We start from the raw sequence: 21,311 nt of genomic DNA, 5'->3' as shown, positions 1-21,311 counted from the left end.
ATAACAGCTCAGGAGGTGAGTGGGAGCAAAACTATCTTAAGCTAAGGAAGTAACTGTAGATGATAAAGTAATAATTATAACTGTGTTGTTGGATTTGTAACATTAACATGTGTAACAACAATATGATAAAATGGGGGGAAGGGAATAGAATTATACAGCATAACATTTCTATATCTCATTGGAATTAAGCTAGTATAAGTCTGAAGCTGATTCTAAGTGAAAGTGTGTGGTAAGCCCTTGAGCAACTACTGGGGGGAAAAAAACTAAAAAAATACAGTGAAAAAAATCACTAAAGAAATTTAAGTGCTTTATTAGAAAATCAATGCAAAAGAAAGCAGTAAAAGAGTAATAAAGGAATGAAAGACATGAGACAGAAAATGAAAAATGGGAAAGCAGTCATCGCTCCAACTATATCAATAATAACACTAAATATGAATTGATTAAACAGTCTAATTAAAAAGGCAGAAATTGTGAGGCTGAATCCAACTATATGCTCTCTATAAGAGACATTATTTATTTATTTATGTTTGGCCACGTCACAGCATGTGGGATCTTAGTTCCCTGACCGGAGATTGAACCCGTGCCCCCTGCAGTGGAAGTGCAGAGTCCTAACCACTGGACTGCCAGGGAATTCCCTGAGACATACTTTAAGTTTAAAGATACAAATACACTGAAAGTATAAGGATGGAAAAAGATAAAACAAGTAGCAACCATAAGGAAGCTGGAGTGGCTATACTTAATATCAGAAAAATTAGACTTTAAAACAAAAAATGTTACTAGTTTTGAAAGAAGCAAAACTATCTCTGGCAGATGACATGATCTATGTAGAAAATCCTAAAGAATGCACTAATAAAATAGCATTAATAAACAAGTTCAGTTCAGCAAGGTTGCAGGATATAAAAATCAATGTATAAAAATCGATTGTATTTATATAGATTTGTCATGAACAATCCAAAAGTGAAATTAAGAAAATAATTCCATTTACAATAGCATTAAAAAATACTTAGGAGTAAATTTAACAAAAGAAGTGTAAAACACTCTGAAAACTACAAAACATTGTTGAAAGAAATTAAAGATCTAAGTAAAAAAAAAAATTGTGTTCATGGGTTGGAAGATTTAACATTAAGGTGGCAATACTCCCCAAATTGATCTACAGATTCAGTGCAGTTCATATTGGAATCCCAGCTGACTTCTCTGTAGGAATTGACAAACTGATTCTAAAATTCACATGGAATAGCAGTGTATCCAGGTGAGTCAAAACAATCTTGAAAAAGAATAAAATAGGACTCATACTTCCTGATTTTAAAACTTATTACAAAAAAGACAAAGATTGTGTGGAATTGGCACAAGGATACACATACAGATCAAGGGAATAGAATCGAAAGTTGAGAAATAAAACTATAAATATGTGATTGACTGATTTGCAACAAGAGTGTCAAGACTGTACAATAGAGAAAGAATAGTTTTTTCAGTAGTGCTGGAACAACTGGTAGCCACATGCAAAATAATGAAGTTGGACCTTTACCTCAAACCACATAGAAAAATTAACCCAAAATGGATGACAAACCTAGATGTAAGAGGTAAAACTCTCAAACTCTTAGAAGGAAACAGGGTTAAGAATCCCTAAGTATGGCACTAAAAGCATTGAGCAACAGAAAAAGAAATTGATTAATTTGGATTCCATCAAAATTAAAAACTTTTGGTGCTTCAAAATTCATGAGAGGGTTTTAACAGTAGATTTGACCATCAAGAAAGTGAAAAGACAACCTATAAAATGGAAGAAAATATTAACAAGTCATGTATCTGACAGGGACTTCTATCTAAAGAACTCTTACAGCTCAGTGGTAAAAAGACAACACAATTTTAAAATGGGCAAAGAATCTGAATAGACATTTTTTATGGAGGATATGTAGTTGGCAAATAAATATGTTAAAAGACATCTATCCCACTAGAATGGCTAGAATCAAAAGGTTGTGATACTTTGCTCTACACCTGAAACTAATACAGTATTGTAAATCAGCTGTATTTCAGTTTAAAAAAAAGTTGTGATAGCAGGTGTTGGTGAGGATATGGAAAAATTGGCAACACTTGTATACTGCTGATAGGAATGTAAAATGGTGCAGCCACTTTGGAAAAATAGTCTGGAAGCTCCTGAAATGATTAAACAGAGTGTATAGGTATATACCCAAGAGAAATGAAAACATAAGCCTGCATAAAAACTTGTCGACAAATGTTTATGGAAGCACTAGTCATAATAGCCCAAAAGTGGAAAGAACCCAAATGTCCATCATTTGATGAGTGGATAAATATAATGGAGTATCTCCATACAATGGGATATTATTCAGCCAAAAAAAGGAATAAAGTACTAATATATGCTGCAACACGGATGAACTTTGAAAATACTGTGCTAAGTTGAAGAAGCCAGGCACAGAAGATCACACATGGTCTATTCACATGAAATATCCTGAACAGGAGCAATAGCTTTTTGAGGTGGTGAAAATGTTTAAAAATTTACTGTGGTGTTGATTTGCACATAATTGTGAATATACTAAAAGACACTGAATTGTACACTTTAATAAAGCTGTTAAAGTAACCATTTGACATTCCTGTGGGGTGGGTCTGAGCATGTATATGTTTAAAAGATTGAGCTATTAAAGTAACAGAGCTCTTTATAGTCAGCTGAGCTCATCTGTTCCCTCCCTCCCTCTTATTTTTGTAGAAGTCATGACTACCCCAGGGAAAGAGAACTTTCGCCTGAAAAGTTACAAAAATAAGTCCCTGAATCCTGATGAGATGCGCAGAAGGAGGGAGGAAGAAGGACTGCAGTTACGTAAGCAGAAAAGAGAAGAGCAGGTAAGTCCTTTACCCTTAATTAATTTCTCTTAAAGAACTTAATGTTTCTTTTTAATCCTGACAGCACCGTCCTGTATTTTAATTTTAACAATGTTTAATATATATGTTTGTGTGGTGTATATCCCCCTCCCAACTATAAAATCAACATGTTTTAGGGGTAGGGGAGTGGAGGTAATGAAAAGCAGAATAGAAGAATGAAGAAATCTCTCAGGTTCTCATGTTCCCAACTACTATTTAATATTTTGGCCTATTTGTTTTATTTTTCTAGAGCTACAACTTCTTTAAGATTTTATGTGTTTATTAATGAATTTTCAAGTGACCAACAGAACATTGCTTTTCATTCTAAATTTTAATTTGAAAGTTTATAAACATGTACAAAAATAAAGAATAGATAATGAACCTCATAAACCCATCCTTTGGGTTCAGTAATTATCAACAGTTTGCTGTACTTGCTTTGTGTCTTTCTATCTTTATGTTTCTTTATTAGGTAGTATTTTAAACAAAATTTCAAGGAATAAGTCTTTTCACCCCTGAATTCTGTATTATTCATAAGGACATTTAGGACAGGAATTTTTGATCATTTTTAACCTGAGAATGTCTACAGGGGAATCTGAGACTCACCTTCACTTTACCTTTCTCTAAAAACGCTTAGGACAAATGGTCCATCCCTTTTGGCAAGGAAATTTAAAGGTAGAACACTTAGGTGACTTTTTTTGCTAAGGCTTGAGGCTTGGAAGGACCATTTGACCCCCACACTATGAAAGCTCCATAAAAGGCAAGTGAATGAGTCAGAACCCTTCATACCTGAGAAATAAGGCAATTTGTTATAAATAGTTTACAGTTATAGTGAGTTATTCAACAAACACTGTACTTTTGAGTAACACTGCACTAGATAATCCAATTATTTGAAGTCCAAGAGTGCATTACAACCTCAGTGTTTTATTTGTTTGGGCTGTAGATGTTTGAATCACTTTATCATTATTACTATTGGTGGGAGGGCAATGAGTTTGTAATATTGTAATAGAGTTTATATTAAGTGCAGCAAATTAAGTTATGAATTCTTAACATTGTGCTTTACTGTCTTTGAAAGCAATCACTTATTCATAAAAGGATGAGTTTCTCTTGGTTTCTTGTTGCATCTTTATTCATCTGTGTCTTATTCGAAGTGGAACCTTTTCTTTGCATGAGCTTTTATTTAGCTTCTATTTTGGGGGTAAAATTCAGGTATTACAACAGCATTATTATATATTTATATTTACATGTAAATGTGAATACATGTATGTACGCACACAAGCACAAGTATAGGTCTGAATATAACGACTAGCCTATACATTATATTTGGCATAAAGCCATTTGAAGATGTAGTAGTGACAGTCTGCCATTAACAGTGTTTATTTTATACTGTTTCTTCTTGGTGACAGGGAATTCATGTTATTAGACTTCATTGTAAAATCTATATAAACAAAAAATAAGTTTTTCGTATTCAGTTGCGTGAAGGCAGATGCTCTGTCAGGTCGCAAGTATGGCCCCACTTATCTGACTAAAAACATTTGTAGTTGAAGTTCTGTCATCTTCATTGTATGAGTCTGAAACTGTGCTAGGGCTTTAATAGGTTTCTGTGATAAGTTTCTGGAATATTGCTCTACTTAAAATCTTAATTTTGTTGTTTCATATGTGCCATCTTATGTAAGGAGAACTGGTAAAGCAAATCAGGCTTCTTAATATCACAGCAGTACTTGTTTCACACCTAATTTGTAAAATAGTAAACATCAGTAATATACAGATTCATTTAGGTACTGTTTATCTTTCCACAGTTGCTTAGTCATCTATCTGGAAAAGCCACAGGCTTAGGCCAGCTGTGCAGCTAGTTTCGAGGGTAGTTCAGGAATTGATGCTGCCAAGTACACAAAAGATAACTGCATCTTTTAGAGCTTTCCTTTCAGCAGACTAGCACTTAATATTTGTTATTTAGGCAGCACTGTATAAATGACCTTTATTTATTTGACACCAGCAGACCAAACTAAAATTTATTTTTTGGCAAAAATTTTACTCGTTGATGCCATTCTGATTGAGCCAGTTTTATAATTTTTTATGTATAAAAAGATGAAATTTGCATTTATTATTAAAATATTTTGAATTAAGCAGACTCTTGCTAACTCAATGTATGTAGGTAACATAATGATGCTAAAAAGTCTGTAAAAACCATAGTGATAAAGAATGGAGGCTTGATTGATGTTTTTAGTTACAAGAAATATTTTGTGAAGTAAGCAAGTTGATAAAACTTGTGGACAGCCAACTTTTCCCACTGAATAACTTGTTTACAATTTCAGTCAACATGTAGTCTGTACATGGTATACAAATCATGATTATTTTGGCCATTTTTGTCTTTTTTAAAACCTATTTTTTTGAGACAACAAGGATGGACTTTGAAGGCATTATGTGGAGTGAGATAAGCCAGACAGAGAAAGACACATGCTTATATGTGGAATCTAAAAACAAAAAACAAAAATACCCAAGCTCATAGAAAAAGAGATCAGACTTGTTACCAGAGGTGGATGATTGGGGGAGGAAGAATTGGAGGAAGGTGGTCCAAATGTACAAACTTCCAGTTATAAGATAAATAAGTATGAGGGAGGTAATGTACAACATGACTGTAGCTAACACTGGTGTATGATATATAGGAAAGATGGATAAGTTTTTTTCTTTCTGTTGTATCTATATGAGAAGATGGATGTTAGCTGAACCTGTTGTGGTAGTCACTTCACAATATACGTAAATCACACCATCATGCTGTATACCTTAAAATTATATAGTGATGTATGTCAATTATTTCTTAATAAAACTGGTCAAAGAAGCAGATAAAAACAAACCAACCTATTTTTCTCTGAATAATACATGTACATAGTTGAAAAAGTTAAATAGTCCTAAAATACTTGAAACCAAACCAGCAGTGTTCTTGGTCTCATTCCCAAGTAAACCACTTTCAACCTCTCAGCTGTTCAACGTGGTTTATACTGCTGCGTTTCTGAGTAATACGTGTATGTTACTATATGTCTTTATCAATTTAAAATATTATCTATTGATGTTCTGTTACAGTAGGTGAGGATTTAAGCTCTTAAACCACTCTTTCCCTTACCTGTGCATCTTCCTAGTGTAGAGTTATATTACAATATGTAAGAATTCATTGCTGAGCTGAATAGTATACTGTGGTTACATTTCCTTTCTTAATACTTTGTTTTTTCCTGGGGTTAATTGTCTCATTTTTTACCTGCTTGGCTTTCTTCGAATTCCTGGCTGTCTTCTCTTTCCTACAGTTCTTTTAAATTATTTTTGTCTGATTTTCTACTTGGTTAAACTTCTCAGATAATTTCAGTTCTATTTCTTTACTCTAGAGACCTTCATCTTATATTTGTTGTCCTCTTGCTCCAGTCAGTATTGTTTATCCTGTGGGCTTGTTGCATAGCTGTAGTCTTAGGTAATTTCTTAACTTCTTTTCTTGTCATCCTTGTGACTTAAATAGTATTGTGTTTTTGATTTTAAATTCCATCATACCATATTAAGGACCCTGCCTGTGAATATAAATTTTGCTTTACCAGTAGATGTAATTTTAGTGATTAGGTTTGATTTTTGAGTCATGTAAATGTTTTAAGTAATTGTAAAACAAAACTAAATCAACATGAGGGAGGCTATCCTTAAAAATAAATAAAAGTAATTAAAGGATGCTTACTGTGTATCATGCTTGTTGTGGTTAAACTACATAGAAAGGAATTATTTAATAAACTTTAAAATATGACAATATGATTAATTATCTATATTGGGATATACCATAAGGACAAAAAAAGTATAAACAAATCTTTAACTGCTTTTTGTAATCATATAGGATTGATATTTATTCTGAAACTATGTATTCTTATATATGAATACAGCAAATAAGTATTTATGTATTCAATACTAGGAACCTGGATTTTTGTAGCTTAAAATATGGAAATGTAAAATCAGAAGTTATATAAATTTGAATTGGTAATATCACTAGGGATTCATTATATATTTTCTTTAAACACACACACACACCCAGCTTTGTCCTGAAAACACCTAGAAATAGTGATATACCTTGTAGCAGTGAGCACCCCTAGTACCCTGAGATGGTGGTCATTAGAATTTTTCTCTCAAAGGAACAAGGCTCCTTGAAAAATAGCTGATTCTTCATTAAAGATAGGGAATATTCAAGGTGAACCTATAATGTTTTTTCATAACATAAAGCAAGGAAGTTAAGATGTGAAATTGTGGTGAAAAGAGTCAGGAGATAGCTTAAACAGGCTCTCATTAGCCAAAAGTAGGATATTTTGAATTTCAGAAAGGGTACTATGAGGACTTTGCTTCCAGCCAAAGTGGAGTAGCAGGGCCCAGATTTACCCTATTACTCAAAGCAACCAACAGTAAACAGACAAAATACATGAAACAACAGTTTTAAGACACCAGACATTAAAGAACTTATAGCTATTCTTCTCAAACTATTCCAAAAGATTGAAGAGGAGGGAACACTCCCGAAGTCATTATATGAAAAGCCGCCATCACCCTCATACCCAAATCAGACAAAGACACTACAAAAAGAAAATTACAGGCCAATATCTTTGATAAATATAGGTGCAAAAATACTCAACAAAATATTAGCAAACTGAATCCAACAACATAAAAGGATCATACACCACGAACAAGTTGGATTCATTCCAGGGTCACAAGGATGGTTCAGCGTATGCAAATGAATCAATGTGATACATCACATTAACAAAAGAAAAGACAGAAACCATGTGATCACTTCAGTAGATGCAGAAAAAGCATTTGATAAAGTTCAACATCCATTCATGATAAGAACAGTCACCAAAGTAGGTATAGAGGGAACTTAACATAATAAAAGCTTTTATGACAAACCCACAGCCAACATAATACTCAACGGTGAAAAGCTGAAAGCCTTCCTGCTAAATTCTGGAACAAGACAAGGATGGCCACTCTAACCACTTCTACTCAACATAGTATTGGAAGTCCTAGCCACATCAGTCAGACAAGAAAAAGAAATGAAAGGTACCCAGATTGGACGGGAAGAGGTAAAACTGTCATTATATGCAGATGATATATGATATACTCTATATAGAAAACCCTAAAAACTCCACACAAAAACTTTTAGGACTAATAAATGAATTTAGCAAAGTAGCAGGATACAGGATTAACATACAGAAATCCGTTGGCATTTCATTGCACTAACAATGCAATATCAGAAAGAGAGAGTAAAAAAAAATCTCTTTTAAAATAGTGTCCAAAAAAAAAAAAACCTAAGAATAAACCTGACGAAGGAGGTAAAAGACGTATACCTTGAGAACTATAAAACATTGACGAAGGAAATTGAAGACGATTCAATGAAATGGAAAGATATCCCATGCTCTTGGATTGGAAGAATTAGTATAGTTAAAATGGCCATACTACCCAAAGCAATCTACAGATTTAATGAGATCTGTATCAAATTACCCATGACATTTTTCACAGAACTAGAACAAATAATTCTAAAATTTATATGGAACCATAAAAGACCCAGAATTGCCAAAGCAATCCTGAGGAAAAAGAACAAAGCTGGAGGCATAACCCTCCCAGACTTTAGACAGTACTACAAAGCTAATCAAAACAGCGTGGTATTGGCACAAAAACGGGCATGGATAAATAGAGAATAGAGAGCCCAGAAGTAAACCAACACACCTACGGTCAATTAATCTTTGACAAAGGAGGCAAGAATATACAATGGAGAAAAGAAATTCTGTTCAACAAGTGGTGTTGGGAAAGCTGGACAGCCTCATGTATTGATAAATCAGTGAAGTTAGAACAGTCCCTCACACCATATACAAAAGTAAACTCACAATGGCTTAAAGACTTACATATAAGACATGATACCATAAAACTCCTAGAAGAGAACATAGACAAAACATTCTCTGATATAAATCATACCAGTGTTTTCTTAGGTCAGTCTCCCAAAGGAAAAAAAGAAAAGCAGAAATAAATGGGACCTAATCAAACTTACAAGCTTTTGCATGGCAAAGGAAACCATAAACAAAAAAAAAGACAGCCTACATAATGGGAGAAAATATTTGCAAACGATGTGACCAACAAGGACTTAATTTCCAAAATATATAAACAGCTCATACAGCTCAACATCAAATAAAGAAAACCCAATCAAAAAATGGGCAGAAGACTTAAATAAACATTTCTCTGAAGAAAACATACAGATGGTCACACATGCATGCACACACACGTGCATGCACACACATGCACATGCACACACGCGCACACACGCAATGGAATATTAGCCATAAAAAGAATGAAATATTGCCATTTGCGGGAACATGGATGGACCTGTAGAAAATCATAGTAAGTGGAGTGAATCAGAAAAAAAGACAAATATATGATATCACTTATATGTGAAATCTAAAATATAATCCAAATGAATCTATATACAAAACAGAAATAGACTGAGACATAGGAAACAAACTTACGGTCACCAAAGGGGAAAGGGAGGTAGGGGAGGGGTAAATTAGAAGTATCGGGTTTACAAACTACTATACATAAAATAGACAAGCAACACGAATTTACTGTATAACACAAGGAACAACATTCAGTATCTTGTAATAACCTATAATGGAAAATGATCTCTCTTTAAATCACTTTGCTATACACCTGAAAATAATACAGTATTGTGAATCAACTATACCTCAATTAAAAAAAAAAAACAGACATCAAGCATTCAATGACAGTAATCTCTAGAGATGGGAAACAAATGAGGTGAGCTCTACAACTTGCCTCAGCTTGCTGCCTGAGAGTTTCCAAGTTTCAACATAGGGAAGGGGAACTAAGGCAGAGCCCATAGATTGCCTGAGTTGAGACAGAGCTGAGTCCCGGGACACCAAAACAAATGGAGTTCATAGGATGGAATACCAGAAAGGAGAGACCTGTATTCATAGAGAACTGGAGATCTTCAAAGGATTTCCTTGAATATTAAGCATGTACTGATCACATATGTTTGAGGAAACTACCCAAGGCTGGAGAAATACCCAAATGGATTAGAGGGAACAGTGCCTGTCACTTATATAGGGCTAAGAATAGTGCCTGTTCCCCTAGCCAGACTGGAATAATTCTTGGGGCATTAGGTATTCAAGAGAGTCTTGCCTCAGTAGTGGAGATTAATTAGCCATAGAGTTAGTACTGCTTCAGACCTACCTAGCAAATCATAAAAGCAAGATCCAAGAAGATCAAACTGTTTCCATATTACTTAGCTACATATCAGAACAATGCCCAAGAAAATTTATAGGAATGCAAAAATATCCAGTACCCAACTAAGTCAAAATGACAATATCTGGCATCCAAACAAAGATTATCAGGTGTACAAAGAAGTAGGAGAACATTATCATTAATCAGGAGAACAATCAAATAACTATTATGTTCAAAACATTAAGTAGAGGCATAGAAGATAGAAAAATGACTCAAATTGAACTTCTAGAGAAAAACTACGATGTCAGAACAAAAATACACAGATAGGATCAATGGTAAATTGGAAATTGCAGAAGAGAAGATTCATGAACTTCAAGGGATAAGACTAGAAACTATCCAAAATGAAAAAGAGAGGTAGAAGAATACATGCGTGCACGCGCGCGCGCACACACGGAAGAGCAGACATCAGTGAGTGATGTGACAACTTATAAAAAACCTAGTACGTGGTTTGGATCCCCGAAGGAGAGGAGAGAGGGTGGAAGAGAAAAAAATGTTTGAAGAAATAATGGCTAAAAACTTTTCATAATTATTGAAAACTATAAACCCACTGATCCAAGAAACTCAGTGAATTCCAGCCACGAAAGACATGAAGAAAACTACACTATGGCATGGTATATAGCCAAACTACTTATAACCAATCATAAAGAGAAAGTCTTAAGAACATCCAGAGAAAACAATCGTGTTATATAAAGAAGAACAAAAATAAAGTTGACATCAGATTTCTCATTAATAGTGTATAATACAAGCCAGAAGACAGTGGAAAAACATCTTTAAATTACTCAAAGAAAGAAACTGTCAACTTTAAATTCTGTAGCTGGCAAAAATATTTTTCAAAAACTATGGAGAAACAAAGCTGTGTTTAGGCATACAAAAACTGAAAAAATTCATCACCACCAGATCTGTACTACAAGCAATGTTGGAGGGTGTCCTTTAGACCAGGGGTCCCCAACCCCTGGGCTGCAGACCGATACCGGTCAGTGGCCTGTTAGGAACCAGGCCACACAGCAGGAGGTGAGCGGTGGGCGAGCAAGCGAGCGAAGCTTCATCTGCCATTCCCTACCGCTCCCCGTTGCTTGCATTACCACCTGAACCATCGTCCCCCCGCCCCAGTCCATGGAAAAATTGTCTTAGGTCCCTGGTGCCAAAAAGGTTGGGGACTGCTGCTTTAGACAGAAGTAAAATAATACCCTGAATTACTTTGAAACAAATCCCAGGCATCAAATTATTTCATTTATAAATACTTCAGTATATATCTCTGAAAGATAAAGGCTTACCAGAGTAGTACAGGCATACCTTGTTTCATTGCACTTTTGCTTTATCATGCTTCACAGATATTGTGTGTGTGTATGTGTTTAATAAATTGAAGGTTTGTGGCAGCCCTGCATCAAGTGTGTTGGCATTATTTTTCTAATAGCAGTTGCTCAGTTCGTATCTCTATGTCACATTTTGGTAGTTTTCACGTTTCAAACTTTTTCATTATAATTGTATTTGTTATGGTGATCTGTAATCAGTGATGTTACTTTTTTTTGATATTGGAAAAAGATTATGACTCGCTGAAGGCTCAAGTGATGGTTAACATTTTTTAGCAATAAAGTTTTGTTTTGTTTTGTTTCAGCCGCGCTGCGTGGCATGCAAGATGTTAGTTCCCCTGACCAGGGATTGAACCCGTGCCCTGTGCGTTGGAAGCGCAGAGTCTTAACCACTGGACCGCCAGGGAAGCCCCAGCAATAAAGTAGTTTTAAATTAAGATATACATTGTATTTTTTAGGCATAATGCTTTTGGGCACTTCCTATAATATACTGCAGTATAGTGTAAACATAACTTTTACATGCACTGGGAAACCAAAAAATTCGTGTGACTCACTTCATTGTGGTGGTCTGGAACTCAACCTGTGATATCTCCAAGTCATGCCTGTATTATCATACCTTAAAAAGTTAACAGTTCCTTAATATCAAGCCTCTAGTCAACACCCATCAGTTTTTCACCTCAAGCTTAGTAACCTTTGATGGTCATTGCCTAGATCCATTACTTTACCAGGAGTTGCAGTGATCATTTTATCATTCCTTCTGCTTTTATTAACTAGCAGGTCACTCTAAAGAGCAGCTTTTCCTCAACAACTTTTTTGTTTTCCTGAATTACTAATCATACAGGAAAGAGAAATACTTGATTCTCTCCCTTTGTTTTCAAAATAATGAGTTGGTTCCTTAGCATCCTCCAAGGGGAGCAGTAAAGGGTGAGTGTGTATTAAGACATTATCAGGGGACTTCCCTGGTGGTCCAGTGGTTAAGACGCCGCGCTTCCACTGTAGGAGGCATGGGTTCAATCCCTGGTCAGGGAACTAAGATCCCGCATGACGTGCCCTTGGCGCACCCAAAAATAAATAAATAATTTAAAAAATTATTAGGAACGCATAGTGTTTAGCATAATAGAAGTATTTAAATTTATTTCAGCTATTACTCTTTTCTAACTAAAAAAAAAAATCTTTGTGGTATACAATATGTCATATGTTATTGACAATGTCAATATGGCATTGATATATGTCAATGTAGTTGACATTCAATAAACTGCACAATTTGATGAGTTTGGACATATGTATATATCTGTGAAACCATCACCATAATTAAGATAGTGAATATGTTTATCTCCCCAGACTTTTCTGGTACACCTTTATGGTACCTTTTCTCTACCCCTCTCATGCTATCTCCAAGCCACTTCTGATCTGTTTCTGTCACCACTCGTTAGTTTGCATAAATGAAATTATACAATGTGCATCTTGTTTGTCCGGCTTCTTTTTTTTCTTTTTAAATCTTTATTTTGAATTTTTTATAGAATTTATTTATTTATTTATTTTTGGCAGCGTTGGGTCTTTGTTGCTGCACGTGGGCTTTCTCTAGTTGTGGCGAGCGGGGGCTGCTCTTCGTTGCGGTGCGCAGGCTTCTCATTGCAGTGGCTTCTCATTGCGGAGCACAGCTCTAGGTGCGCGGGCTTCAGTAGCTGTGGCTCGCAGGCTCAGTAGTTGTGGCTCACGGGCTTAGTTGCTCCGCGGCATGTGGGATCTTCCCAGACGAGGGCTCGAACCCGTGTCCCCTTCATTGGCAGGCGGATTCTTAACCACTGTGCTACCAGGGAAGCCCTGTCTGGCTTCTTTCAATCAGCTTAATCATTTTGAGATTCATATGTTGTTTGTCAGTAGCTCATTCTGTTTTATTGTTGAGTAATATTCAATTATATGCACAGACCACAATTGGTTTATCCATTCACCTGTTGATGGTAATTTGGATTGTTTCCAGTTTTTGCTGGTTGCAAATAAAGCTGTTGTGAACATTCATGGACAGCTTTTTGTATAGACCTATATTTCCTTTTCTCTGGGATAGATATTTAGGAGCAGAATGACTGGGTACACCTAAGTAGGTGTATACTTAAAAAGCTGCTGTTTGCTAAAATGGATTGTACTGTTTTTCCTTCTCATCAGCAGTGTGTGAGTTTCTGTTGCTCCATGTCTTTGTCAATATTTGGCATCATCAGTCTTTTTCATTTTACCCATGGTGTGTGTAGTATATGCCATTATGGTTTTAATTTACTTTTTCTTAGTGACTATAGTTGAGAGCATCTTTTCATGTGCTTATTTGCCATTTGTATATCTACTTTAGTGAATTCTGTTTAAATATTTTCCTTGTTTTTTTAATTGAGTTGTTTGTCTTCTGGATACAAGTCCTTTGTTGGATATATGTTTTGCAAATATTTTCTCCCAGTCAGTGGCTTGCCTTTTCATTTTCAGCAGTGATCTTTGAAGAGCAAAAGTTTTTGTGGTGTTCCATTTATCAGTTTTTTTTTTTTCATTTACAGATTGTCCTTTTATATGTCAAATCTTTGCCAAATCCAAGGTCACTTAAGATTTTCTCATGTTTTCTTTAAGAAGTTTTATTGTTCTGGCTTAAATTTAAGTCTGTGATCATTTACATTTGATTTTTGTGTACAATGTAAGGCTAGGCGAAATGGACCTTTTTTTGCATATGGCTGTCCAGTTCAGGTGCCATTTATTGAAAAGATTGTTTTCCCCCATTGAATTGCCTTGGAACCATTTTTTTTTTTAAATTTATTTATTTATGGCTGTGTTGGGTCTTCGTTTCTGTGCGAGAGCTTTCTCTAGTTGTGGCAAGCGGGGGCCACTCTTCATCGCGGTGCGCGGGCCTCTCTTGTTGCGGAGCACAGGCTCCAGACATGCAGGCTCAGTAATTGTGGCTCACGGGCCCAGTTGCTCTGTGGCATGTGGGATCTTCCCAGACCAGGGGTCGAACCCGTGTCCCCTGCATTGGCAGGCAGATTCTCAACCACTGTGCCACCAGGGAAGCCCAGCCTTGGAACCTTTTATCAATACATTCAATTGACTGTATCTGTGTGGGTCTGCTTCTGAACTTCTACTCTGTTGCATTAGTCTCTTTGTTTATCTCTTATATATCACATTGTCTTGATTACTATAGCTTTATGAGTCTTAAAATCAGGTAGTGTCAGCCCTCTTCTAGGTCATTTGCATTTTTATATGAACTTTAAGAGTCAGCTTGCCAATTTGTACATGAAAGCCTACTGGGAATTTGATTGTGATTGTGTTAGATCTATAGATTAGGTTGGAGAGAATTGATAACAAATGAGTCTTCCGACTCATAAGTATGGTGTATCTCTCCATTTGTTTAGGTCTTTAATTTGCCAGTGATTTGTAGTTTTTGGTGTATAGGTGCACATTTTTTTGTCAGATTTTTCCCTATTTCATAGTTTTTGATGCTATTGTAAATGGTGTCTTAATTTCAGTTTTCAATTGTTCATTGTCAATGTTTAGAAATAGTTTATTTTTGTATAATCACTTTTGTTCTAAAGCTTGCTAAACTCATGTATTACTTCTAGTAGCTTCTTTGTAGATTCTGTTGAGTTTTCTACATAGATAATCATGTTGACTATAGATAAAGACAGTTTTACTTTTTCCTTTCCAATCTGGATGCCTTTTATTTCTTTACCTGCCTGATTGCACTGACTAGCACCTTACAGCTTACTGACACCTGAAACCTTGAATAGAAATGATGAAAGTGTACATACCTGTCTCATTCCTAATCTTAGGTGAAAAATAATCAATCTTTCATGAAGTGTGATGTTAGCTTTAGGTTTTTGATATATTCCCTTCCTTGAGTTCAAGGAGGTCCCTTCTGTTCCTGGTTAAAAAGGTAAATAACTGTTTAGAATTCTTATGTCTTCTTGATCCCTTTATCATTATGAAATTATCTTCTTTACTCCTGATAGTAAACCTTGATATTAATATAGCCACTCCAACTTCCTGTTAACTGACATTGTTAATTAGCATTGTTGGTTAGCATTAGCAGTCTTTTTCTACCTTTTTACTTTTAACATAATTGTGTCTTTGTATTTTGTTTCATGTAGGCTGCATGTAGTTATTAGATATGATATATATGTGTGTGTGTGTGTGTGTGTGTGTGTTGTGCTTGCTTTAGGGTTTATATCTTTAACTTATAGTCTGCCTTCAACTTATACTATACCATGTCATGTTTCATGGTTTTTACTTATACATGTGTGTTCTCAAACCACTAGTCTGTTATTACTTTTGTTTTAAATTGTCAATTTTTTTTAGACAGCTTTATTGTGATATAATTCACCTACCATGTAATTCACCCATTTAAGCTTTACAATTCAATGGATTTTAGTATATTCACAGAGTTGTACAACCATTATCACAATCAATTTGTGAACATTTTCATCCCTGCCTGTTACCAGTCACTCTCCATTCCCCATCTCTCCCTACCTCCCCCCAGTCTACTTTCTGTCTGAGTAGATTTGTCTGTTCTGGACATTTCATATAAATAGAATTATACAATATATGGTCTTTTGTGATTGGCTTCTTTCACATAGCATAGTGTTGTCAAGGTTCATTCATGTTGTAACATGTGTCAGTACTTCATTCCCTTTTATTACCAAGTAATATTCCATTGTGTGGATATACCACTTTTTGTTTATTCATTCAGTTGATGGACATTTGGGTTGTTTTCACTTTTTTTTTTTTTAAATTTCAGCTAATATTCCTTCAAATAGTTTTTTTTTTAAATTTTTATTTATTTATTTATTTATTTATTTATTTATGGCTGTGTTGGGTCTTCGTTTCTGTGCGAGGGCTTTCTCTAGTTGTGGCAAGCGGGGGCCACTCTTCATTGCGGTGCGCGGGCCTCTCACTATCGCGGCCTCTCTTGTTGTGGAGCACAGGCTCCAGACGCGCAGGCTCAGTAGTTGTGGCTGACGGGCCCAGTTGCTCCGCGGCATTTGGGATCTTCCCAGACCAGGGCTCGAACCCGTGTCCCCTGCATTAGCAGGCAGATTCTCAACCACTGCGCCACCAGGGAAGCCCTCAAAGTTCTTTGATCTTTCCCACTTCAAAGATCTTCATCCACAGGCTATTTCAGCAGCCGCTTTCCCATGACATAATCCTAAACCTTATCACCAAGAACACCTCTGACCCTAGAATCTTTTTTTTTAATTTTTAATTTTTTAATTTATTTATGGCTGTGTTGGGTCTTTGTTTCTGTGTGAGGGCTTTCTCCAGTTGCGGCAAGTGGGGGCCACTCTTCATCGCGGTGCGTGGGCCTCTCACTATCGCGGCCTCTCTTGTTGCGGGGCACAGGCTCCAGACGCGCAGGCTCAGTAGTTGTGGCTCACGGGCCTAGTTGCTCCGCGGCACGTGGGATCCTCCCAGACCAGGGCTCAAACCCATGTCCCCCGCACTGGCAGGCAGACTCTCAACCACTGCGCCACCAGGGAAGCCCCTGCCCCTAGAATCTTAAACCTCAATGTACCAATCTCTGTCAGACTCTCTGCGCCATGTGGCGCATGGGCTTAGTTGCTCCACGGCATGTGGGATCTTCCCGGACCAGGGCTCGAACCCGTGTCCCCTGCGTTGACGGGTGGATTCTTAACCACTGTGCCACCAGGGAAGTCCAGTTTCACTACCTTTTAACGATTTCTGGTGTTTGTCATTCTTTTTTTTTTTTTTAATTTCTTTTAAACTTTATTTATTTTTTGGCTGTGCCTTGTGGCTTTTAGGATCTTAGTTCCCCGACCAGGGATTGAACCCATGCCCTCAGCAGTGAAAGCACAGAGTCCCAACCGCTGGACTGCCAGGGAATTCCTGGGTGTTTGTCATTCTTTTTTTAGATCTTTATTTCATCTGGTATCATTTTCCTTATGTCTGAAGAACATCCTTTAACATTTCCTCACAGAGCTGGTCTGTTGGTGATGAATTCTTTCAGCTTTTGCATTACTGAAAAAAGTATTTTACCTCCATTTTTAACAGTTTCTCTCCCCTTTTTTTTTTATTTCTTTTTTTTTATAATTGTACTATGGTTGATTTACAATATTATATTAGTTTCAGGTGTGCAACATAGTGATTCAATATTTTTATAGATTATACTCCATTTAAAGTTATTATAAAATAATGGCTATGTTTCCCTGTACTGTACAATATATCCTTGTTGCTTATTTATTTTATACATACTATTGTTAGTTTGTGTCTCTTAATCCCATACCCCTATCTCATCCCTCTCCCCTTCCATCTGCCTATTGATAAACACTAGTTTGTTCTCTATATCTGTGAGTCTGTTTCTCCTTTGTTATCTACATTTGTTTGTTTTATGTTTTAGATTTCACATGTAAGCGATAACACAGAGTATCTGTTGTTGTCTTTTTCTGTCTGACTTATTTCACTAAGCATAGTACTCTCTAGGTCCATCCACATTGTTGCAAATGGCAGAATTTCATTCTTTTTTCGTTTTTTGAGGAACTTCTGTAGTGGCTATCCCAGTGGTCGCTTGAGATACTTTAACTGTGTTTGATCCACACTCTCCGGTTTGCATTGTTTCCAGCAGCAAGTCTGCTGTCAGTCTTATCTTTTGTTTCCCTGCATGCATGTAAGATGTCTTTTTTCCTTTGGCTGCTTTATCTTTTATTTTATCTTTTTATTCCTGATTTTAAACATTGATATAATGTCCTATCATGTTTTCTTCATATTTCTTCCTGGAGTTCTTTGAGATTTTGGATTTGTGGTTTGTATTTTTCACAGATTTGGAAAAGTTTTGACCATTAATTTTCCAAATATATTTCCCTACCCCCATCCTTGGGGCTCCAATGCATGTGTAGTAGGCTACTTCATGTCCCACAGCTGACTTATGTTTTGTACATATTTTCTCAGCCTTTTTTCCATCCCTTTTATTTTGTGATGGCCTTAAATTCACTAATCTTTTCTTCTACAATATCTAATCTGACCTAAATCACCTCCAGCATACTTTTCATTTAAAAAATTGTATTGTTTATATCTAGGTGTTTGATTTGCCTTTTTTTTTTTCATGTGTTCCTATCTCTCCTTCTCATGGTTATACTTTCTTCTACTTTTGAATACATGGAATATATTTATAACAACTATTTTAATTCCTTGTCCAGTTCTTCCATCTTTTCCGTTTATAGGTGGTTTTGATTGATATGATTGCTTTTTCTTTTCCTCGTGGGTGGTCTTTTCTTACTTCTTTTGCATGCTTATTAGTTATTGATTGAATGCCGAGCATTGTAAATTTTACCTCCTTTGTCGTTGGAGTTTTTTGTATTCTTTTAATATGTGTAATTCTGAATGTATCATTGGATGTAGTTAAGTTACTTGAAACCAGTTTGCTTTTATGTTCCATTGGGCTGGACCAGAACAGTCTTTAATCTGGGACTAATTTACCTCACTACTGAGTCAATACCCTTCTGAGTATTCTCCTTAGTGCCCCATATATTGGGAGGTCATTTCTATTAACAGCTAGGTGAAACATGAATGATTGCTTGACCTGTGTGACCTTCAAAATTTTTCTGCATGCTCCTTGAAGGCGGTTTCTTTTCCAGCTTTGGACCTTTTCATCACACACCTGCGCTTGTGAGTACTAAGCCAGTAAAGACTTAAGGGGAACCTTCCACAGATTTTTGGAGTTCTGTGTTGGTCGCTTGTCTTCAGTACTCTGCCTTGTAGATTCTAGGTGTCTTGGCCTCATCAGTTCTGAATGCTGTCTCCTCAGTTGAGGGGGCCTCTAGACCCTGTTTAGGTTCACCCTACCTGTGCTGCAGGCTAGAAACTCCATCCAGGCAATCTGAGGCAATTGTAGGACTGACCTTGTTTCTTTTCTTCTGAAGGATCACTGCCTCTGTTGTCTGTTGTCCGATGTCTGAAACCTATTATTTTAGGGATTTCGTCTGCTTTGTTTAGTCATATAGGGTGAGAGGATAAGTTATTATTACTCTGTCATGGCTTAATGAATAAGTGTACTGCCTAGGATGTAACGGAAGGCATCTTAGTGAGTTGCCGTTAGTGAGAACTATTCTCCTTTGCCTGCACAAATTAATGGGTGCTTTAAAAGTAGTGTTCAAGCAGAGGTCATTTGTCATCATTGGTTGTTGGACAGGTTGGGAAGGTCAGGAAGCCTTGATCCATTGTCCTTTAGGGTTATGAGGGAGGTATTAAGTCATTCTAACAGCATTTTTATCCTATTTCCGCTGATGTATTGGTAAGACTATCCTATCACCTACTTCAATAGTGAAGAGGGAAATGACCAAGCATGCCCCAGCTCCTTTTTCAACCTTATGTGTTTTTTTAATATGTCATGTAGTGTCAGGCCTCTCTTAGTAAGTTTTACTTCATCAAGGGTTGGTGAGAGTATGATGTGATACTTAATAGCATTAGATGATAAGAGTGGAGAATTCTGAAATAGTTCCTGATCAGGAAAGGTTGAAGGTGGCACAAACGTTAGAATTTAAAAAATGATTTTCAAAAAGCTCCATCCTTATTGCCTTTTAAAAGTGGAGTGCCTAGTGTTTGGATGTTGAACTACCTTGTGTTAGAATTATTTTAGTAACAGACTTTTATTTTTCAGTTATTCAAGCGAAGAAATGTTGCTACAGCAGAAGAAGAAACAGAAGAAGAAGTTATGTCAGATGGAGGCTTCCATGAGGCTCAGATTAATAACATGGAGATGGCACCAGTAAGTAGGATAATGAAAGAACCTCTTTTTACTCTTTTTCTGATGAAGATATGAGGTTAGATCTTTTTTGGAGTTTAAAAAAATAAGGTTGGGGGAGTTCCCTGGTGGCCTAGTGATGAGGATTCTGGGCTTTCACTGCCGTGGCCCATGTTCAGTCCCTGGTTGGGGAACTGAAAGCCTGCAAGTCGTGTGGTGCAGCCAACAAAAAAAAAGGTTAGATGGCTACAAAAAGTACTTGGCATTTCATTTTTAAAAGGAAACTATATCTGTAAACTCATGGTTCATAAAATATTTATTATATTTTGAATAACATGCAGTTAAACAGAATTAACTAATTATGAGGTCAATTCAGCTATTAAAACTTAAAAGGATAATTATAAAATTATTCCTTAAAAGTTGATAATAAGCGATACTTTAAAGGAAATCCCAATTTGTTACTCATTCCAAGTACAAAATTGGACATATTCATATGATTTTAAAAATTGATTCCACATCACAACTATTGGAATTTTCTGTTGTAACCCATTTTGTAACTTTCTTGAGGTTGCATAAACAGATAAAAATTATGCTTTATTTATATGGATCACACCTGTCTAGATTTCCAGTTTATTTTGATCAATTGTATATGTTTTAATAGATCATATATATACATGGTTTTCAAAAAAAGAAAAATCTTTTTCTTCTGCCTTAGTCACCCAATTTCTTTCCCCACTGGCAACCACTGTTAGTAGATTCTTATTATTCCTTTTGAGAAAAACCCCTCTCTTTTTTTGGCAAATAGTAGACTATTCACAGTATTTTATAGATTTTTTTCTCTTTTTTTTTTTACTTCATAGATATCCAGTTTTTATGGACCAGCTTTCTTTTGGAATTAGAACAGTTTAAATTGCTTTGGAATCTATGTAGACGTTATTGCCAACACTGTTATTTTGTGGTGAACTCTTCTAGGCTCTTCAGGAAGTTGAAGAATTCTCTCTCTTTTTTTTTAAAGTGGATGTTAAATGATTATGGAGTATTTTGTGGACTGTATTAGTCAGGGTTCTACAGAGGAAACAGAACCAATTTGCGGGTGGGGGGAGAAGAAGAGAGAGATA

At 36.0% G+C, this 21,311-nt stretch overlaps 1 protein-coding gene across 1 annotated transcript in view; it reads left to right on the top strand.

Annotated features, from left to right (window-relative positions):
* KPNA1 (karyopherin subunit alpha 1) overlaps positions 1-21,311 on the top strand; it is a 76,508-nt gene that overhangs the window by 22,244 nt on the left and 32,953 nt on the right. The window contains exons 2-3 of the mRNA XM_082394931.1: positions 2,720-2,853; positions 20,110-20,217. Of these exons, the coding sequence (XP_082251057.1) occupies positions 2,725-2,853; positions 20,110-20,217 (237 nt within the window). The 5' untranslated portion in view covers positions 2,720-2,724. The remainder of the gene's footprint in view (positions 1-2,719; positions 2,854-20,109; positions 20,218-21,311) is intronic.

The sequence above is a fragment of the Balaenoptera borealis genome (genome assembly GCF_965194805.1).
Source record: "Balaenoptera borealis genome assembly, chromosome: 5".
Classification (NCBI taxonomy): domain Eukaryota; kingdom Metazoa; phylum Chordata; class Mammalia; order Artiodactyla; family Balaenopteridae; genus Balaenoptera; species Balaenoptera borealis.
The sequence above is the reverse complement of the archived record's forward strand: the minus strand, read 5'-3'. Positions and strand labels throughout refer to the sequence as shown.